General features: G+C 37.8%; 1 protein-coding gene across 2 annotated transcripts; it reads left to right on the forward strand.

The window, feature by feature from the left end:
* Window positions 1-150: 150 nt before the first annotated feature.
* Window positions 151-5,055, forward strand: LOC308091027 (uncharacterized protein). 2 transcript variants are annotated; one of them, XM_080436325.1, is made up of 6 exons: window positions 151-241; window positions 338-397; window positions 1,198-1,509; window positions 1,974-2,249; window positions 2,524-2,670; window positions 3,597-5,055. In XM_080436325.1, exons 2-6 carry the CDS (start codon window positions 343-345, stop codon window positions 3,722-3,724), a joined length of 918 nt encoding a protein of 305 aa, XP_080292451.1. In that variant the 5' UTR covers window positions 151-241; window positions 338-342; the 3' UTR covers window positions 3,725-5,055. The 2 variants fall into 2 exon arrangements, with proteins under 2 accessions (XP_080292451.1, XP_080292452.1); XM_080436326.1 differs by having other exon boundaries at window positions 2,524-2,625.
* The last annotated feature ends 1,641 nt before the right edge of the window (window positions 5,056-6,696 follow it).

Here is a 6,696-nt window from a genome sequence, read left to right on the forward strand (position 1 = left end):
GTGCTCTAACTGGTTAAGCCACCAGACACACCTGACCTGCTCAATGCAGCTACTGATAAATGCTGAAGTTCTATATATAGGCCTACATTGTAGGCTACATATGGGCTGATTGTATTAACTTATTACTGTAGTATTAGATTACAGACTCTTTTTTTGCTCTTGTTTTTCTCTATTTTCTCTTTTTTTCTTTACTATTTATATACCAACGCTGCTACATTGTCTGAAGGAAACCGAAACAAAAGTAAGTTTTACTCTTACAGTATGTACCCATACACAAAATGTAACAATAGAGACCAACCTTGAACCTTGAACCTGCTCTATTCACTTTGTTTAACAGAAGAAATGAACTCCATATACATCATCATCACAGCTCTGGCACTGACAGCAAATACACAAGGTAGGTTTCAATATATCTGCATATTTTCACCATTTTATCAATCTCTTATTGCAAATAGTTCAAGGAAAGATGAATAGCAGTACATGAGAACTGTCTTTAATCATCATTTAATATATGAATGGTTATAATTGTTCCCATTTTTAAAGTGATTATTTTTAAATGATAATTTTTCATCAAATATACAAACTGTACATGAAATAATTCTGAGGGAAGGAGCACTACTGAACCACATTACATGCAGAAAAAATACTATATTTTTACTGTGTTTTATACTGTGTAACTTTAACTTTTAATTAAAAAAAAGTTCCTTTCTCGTTGTGACGCGTGTAGATCTGCTATACATTTCGTATTTCTCCCCCAAAATATGTATATACTTTGATTAAATTCAAATATCGTTAACTCTTTTTAAAATTAAATGGATTAGTTTGATTAACTGTTCCACCCTTAGTCACGAGTGTATGAACCTGACACTTGCGCCAAAATGACTCTGATGATGATTTCCAACAACCAAAGGTGTTACAAAAATTAATAAATAAACCTAATGGAAGTTACACATTATGACTTTAACTTGACAAATTCCAAATTGACTCAAATAGATTGGCACAGTGTCCTTTGTCATAATTACCAACATTTTAAACAATGTTAATACAAATTCATAGCAAATTGACTAGGTAATCTGGGTATTTTAATGTCTTGGAAATAGTAGTGTGGCATCACCTCCTCCCCTGATGAAATAAATACACGACATGATACATCAGTATTGATATTTATTTCTGTTGTATTTTCTTTCTCTTTACCAGGTTCTACAGTGTGTAATTTGGCTGAAGGTAACACAATTTGTTTTGGAGCACTGGGGGAGCCTCTGTTAATTCATCTGACCTCTAATGATGAAAAAGAGACGTTTCAGTTTAAAAGAGACATAAATACAATTCTAACAACAAAAAAACAAAACTGCACTTGGGAATGGGAAAAGCGATGTAAATTATTTCCCAATGGAACTTTAAGGCTGGACTCCTCAATGAAGAAAGATTCTGGAGATTACCAGTTGGAAACATTTGATAAACCATTGGGTACAATACTGCGGAAATTCTCCATGAAACTACAAATACAAGGTAGGCTCCAAAATATATGTGTTTGTTTGCTTTTTTTAATATTTATATGCACATTTCTCTCTTAGCAATAATGAAGAATAAAAAAATGGACTGTTCTGTATCTCTAAATGTGAGAATAGCGTACAATGATATTTTTTTTCGGGGGGTGGGGTTAATAGGCTTGTAATTAGTTTGATTGGACAATTAAAAAAAATATATTTTTTAACAGTTACAATCTGACTGTAATAGAACCGTTTTTGGCTCTACAATTGAACGTTTAATAAGTGAATGTGAGTTACACATCAAATTGTGAGTGCTGTTCGCGCACGTGCACGTGTGTGTGTGTGTGTGTGTGTGTGTGTGTGTGTGTGTGTGTGTGTGTGTGTGTGTGTGTGTGTGTGTGTGTGTGTGTGTGTGTGTGTGTGTGTGTGTGTGTGTGTGTGCGTGCGTGTGTGTGCGTATGTGTGTGTGTGCTTGCTTTCCAGCTCCTGTGTCAGAGTCAGATGTATCTCAGGAGTGTGTGTCACCAGAAGAGAACAAGGTCAGCTGTTCTTCTAAGGGAGATGACCTTGAGTTCATCTGGAAGCTGTACAACCAAGAAATGACCCTGACCACCAGCCAGTCACTGAGCAGTGCCACACCTGACCATGCCAAACTGAGCAGCATCAGCTTACATGGTCAATTAGTGGGACCCTTGACTTGTGTTGTTAAGAACAAAGTCAGTGTCAATCAAACAGTCATCCAGCTAACAGCCTGTGGAGGTGAGAGACTTTTTTTGATGTCAGTATGTATTGATCAATAACCATTTTTTGCCCCTCCTACAATGCACTTATGGTACCTTATTTAAAGTTGGGATGAAAACTGTTCAAATATAACCAATGCACCAATGTTGATGACGGAAAGATAAACAAAATATATTTTGTGTGATTTGTGTTAATGCCATTTGATGCCTTATTCTAAGTACTTTGAATTGTCTTTGTGAATGAACTGTGCTATATAAATAAACTCTCATGGTCTTAACTCTTGTAAAACCAGACTCCTCGTTCAAGTTGGATGGTGTGACTGTGATTATAGCTATTATTGCTGCCACCGCTCTCAACTTCCTTCTGGCTCTGTGTGTTTGCATCTTCATTCTGCGTAAGAGAACCAGCTCCCAGACTGATTGCCTTACTATTAATGCAGGTAAAATTCACAACTACTGAAATTTACTGAGCAAGAAAGCAAACCTCTGCCATGGCCTAAAAATCTCCCCATTTTTCTCATTTGAAAGTTTGGCCTTGTGGTGGCATTATGGAGGAAAGGTCATCATGGGCTTAACAAAATCTATATTCTTCCTCTTGTGGGCATGTATATATGCAGCAAATCTTGTGTCTGTTCTACTAGGGGGTCAAGGCTCTTCAAGAGACACTGTACAGTATGTGTGGAGTTTGCATGTTCTCCCCGTGTCTCCTAGGGTAGGTACCCTCACAAAAACATGCAGTAATCCTGGTCTCTATACTGCCTCCCCCTGGTCAGCCAGGGCGCCTGATGGAGGGGAAAGGAACTGGTCGGAATAACGTGTTCCTTTCACGCGCTACGTCTAACCAGGGAACCTCCCTTCTGTCGGGTGATAAGAAGCGGCTTGCTAGCTCTCATGCATTGAAGGAGGCATGAGCTCGGCTCTAGGCTCTCCCTAGGCTGGCAGAGGAAGTGTAGCACCCAGGATTACAAAAAATGGGTTACAAAATCGTGGGATAAAAATGTATTAAAAAAAAACACTGTATGCTGATTTGAAAATCATAACCACACCATGAATAAAGAATTTAATTATAGCTGCTGCGCATCAGTCGGTCAGGCCAGGCATTTTGAGGAAGCAGAAAAATAAACAAGCAAATGTAAGATGTATAAAGGAATAGTGTGTAGAGTTTTGAAATAACTTCCATTACTCAAGCCAATTATATACCACAGTATGAAACTCCTTTGTCATCAGTTGCTGTAATACATTTTAAATGTAGCTTGTCTTTGCGATCCTAAAACAGGGGTTACCACACCAATTTTTCTAGAAGAAGAAAGTCAAAATCCCCTGATTTATTGCATCTCACAGTTTGCGCATTCTGTCTTTATTCTAGGTAACTCTGAACGTGACAGTGTTATCTATGCAGACGTCACCGTGAATAAGAAAAAACAAAATGCTAGACGTCCACCCCCAACAAATGATCAAGTGGTGTATGGGAACGTTGTGTTTTCCAGTTCCTGACCTGATTGAATGTCCATGGACTGACCATTGATATTTTTCAGTTTTCAGGATTGTTGTCTCCGCCGTCATTAAACAAATTTTTCTTTTCCGATTTTTCATATTCCATCCTGATAGGCTAAAAATGGCTTCCAAAGTTTGCAGGAGTGCTCCGTTTTGAACAAAATGCCTCAAATCATGAACACAGCATGCAATTTCCATGACATTTTGCACATACATTCCCATTAGGCAGAAATGCCACTTCAAATTTTTCAAATCAGCCTCATGGTGGCGCTATAACAGGCTGATTTGTGTATTTACCCGTAACTGCACCGATCTGTTTACAACTTTGTATGTGCACTCCCTAGAGGCCAAGGAAAAACCTTTGCCCTGCATTTTTCACATCTGCCTTTTATAGCGCCACCAGGAGGCTGACTTATGTAAAACACATTTTTGGATATTACTCCTTCAGATTGTATCCAAATTTAACGCAAACCGGTACACATTATCTCTATAGTCAAGTGATCAAGACGGATCCGTCCGATTTTTCACATTCCCTCCTGATTGGCGAATTCAGAACATTGCTGGTCCATACTAACCTACCTGACACTTTTTCTAGTTGAATCATGTGTCCAACGCGCTTTATAACATGCATTACATTGACCCATTCACGCATACACTTGTGAGTCTTCCCATGGTTTCTTCCTCGTTGTTTTCTGTCAAGGGTTTTCTTCTTGGGAGTATTTCTTTGCCCTGATTGAGGGTCTACGCCAGGGGTTTTCAACTGATTGTGAGCCAGGGTCAGGGACCACCATTCTGACTAAGAAGCAACACTGTTGTGTTGGTTGGAGATATGGGTTAAGATTAGGGTTTATCTTGAGTTGCACAGACTCTGTCTATTCTTGGCTATAGTGGTGGACAGGGACAGTTGTGGTCTAAGTTTCAAAAAAATAAAATCTTCACTTGTATTTGTAGTTGTGGACCACATACAATACTAAGCCATTGGGTGCCATTTTGGTTTGGCAGTTTTTGTTTCCATTATTAATCTTGCGATATTGCTTAATTCTTTCAAAATTTCCTTTCCAAAATTTGGATGTTGTAATTTTATTGTTGATTCTCTTAATGTATTGATTTCATACTGCATTCTTTTGTCCTTTTATGAGCAGCACTTTGTAACTTTGTGCGTTTTAAGTAAAGTGTATAATAATAATAATAAATAATCTTCAAATAATAATAATTATTATTATTACATCAATTATTGTTATTAATATTCATGTATTCTTTTTGACTTCATGGCTATGGAATCACCTGATGTTTTTATGTTGACATCTCAAAATTGTGATGTTATTACAATGGGAGGGCATTTTTACACATTGCATTGGGGCAAACATTTGGTTTTATGTTTTGTTTAGAATTAAGGGATGCACTTTGTACGGTCACCATTATATCAATGATAGTTTTGTTCAATTATCAACTAATTTCATGTTGGATTCTGGCTTAACTCAAAATTAAACCTTTCACCTGTCCTGTATGTTCATTATTATTTAGCTTTGCACTAAACCCCAGAGGCTTTCTGAAGTACAGGTCTGTGCAGGAACAACACAGACAACATGGTGGAGAGCACAAATTAGGTTGTTTAGATTCACCACATTATTAATGCTTTAACATTAAAGGCCCAATCTGTAATTTTCTTGCACAAATACATTTTAATTATATTCACATAATTTAAGCATTAGTGTTATAGATGGAATGAAAATTAAACATTTTGTGGCTATCTCAACCAATCGTAATACAAAAATATTGGCCTGTTTTACCAGCATTACTGATGTAAACAGAGCTGGATCTCTGAATTGGCCCCCTGATCCAAAGATCAGGGGGCTCTCTAGACAAATGGGGGGGGGGAGAAAAAATTGCATGGACATTTTAATTACAGCTGCACTCATATATATATATATTTTGTTATAAAAAATAAAGTAGTGAAAGCACATCAATCAGTCAGTCTATCAAATAAATACAAACTAACCAGCATGATGTTTTTTTGCAAACCAGTGTACTGCATAAACTTATGGAAGTTAATAAAACATCAACTGATGCACAAACTTGGACACATCATCATCAGTGTTGTTTCCTCCCTCCTCCAGGCGACCCGACCGAGGCTGATCAGACCCTGGCCTGTGTCCAAGTGGCATGCTACTGGCCCCACTGTCTCTTGGGGGTTAGAGACTTTATTGTCAGTGACAGTGGAGAGAGGCTGGAAATGCAGGGGGAGAGAGAGAGAGTAGGAGAATGACATTCAGCTTATTGGTCCGTCCAGCCCGAGTCGAACCGGGGACTCTCTGATCAGATTGCACCAATATGTGGTATAGTGTTGGTCTGAAACTATTTCATATGTTCATACTGCTTGTTTTTTCCACTCTATGGGAGGAGACTGATGAGAAAAAGATACAAAAGAGAGAAGTATGACTAAGTTACAGAAGCAGTACATTTTGTCGTTAACAAAATAACGTTGAAATTTGTTGTCTAGTAGCATATCTCACGCTAAACAAAAATGGTGCTAAATAGAACGGAAAGTGATTATTTGGATCATAACCATATGGATAGATAGATAGATGTCATTCAACATACAGTATACATGTAATGCATAAATGAACGAAATTTCGTTCCACTGGCAATAATCTAAAAACTACTCCTAGTTAAAAGAATGCTAAAACTACAATACTAAAAACTAAAATACTAAAAGAGACACCACTAATAAAAAAAACAGTCAGTTCATAAGGAGACAGAAATATTGCACACAGGAGTCTTCAGCAGCGTGTAAGGAAGAAGGTTAGGGGATATTGCGTTTGTACTATTTCACTTTTTTAGACGGGTGACGAAGTCCCGTCTCTACAAACAGCTTTGAGGCATTTGGCCTTAGCCCCGCCCCCCTTTAAAACATTTGGGGAGTGCACGCCCACAATTCAACGTCAGAGACAGAGAGACAGAGAGAACCATAG

This window comes from Gymnoscopelus braueri (assembly GCF_963280865.1).
Source record: "Gymnoscopelus braueri genome assembly, chromosome: 8".
NCBI classification, from domain to species: Eukaryota; Metazoa; Chordata; class Actinopteri; order Myctophiformes; family Myctophidae; genus Gymnoscopelus; species Gymnoscopelus braueri.

What these genes read in the sequence shown, in the direction of transcription:
- LOC308091027 (XM_080436325.1), top strand. Translation starts at nt 343, where the DNA reads ATGAACTCCATATACATCATCATCACAGCTCTGGCACTGACAGCAAAT. An exon ending in ACTGACAGCAAATACACAAG is followed by an intron (nt 398 to 1,197) that starts GTAGGTTTCAAT and finishes TCTCTTTACCAG; the next exon opens with GTTCTACAGTGTGTAATTTG. An exon ending in TTGCCTTACTATTAATGCAG is followed by an intron (nt 2,671 to 3,596) that starts GTAAAATTCACA and finishes TCTTTATTCTAG; the next exon opens with GTAACTCTGAACGTGACAGT.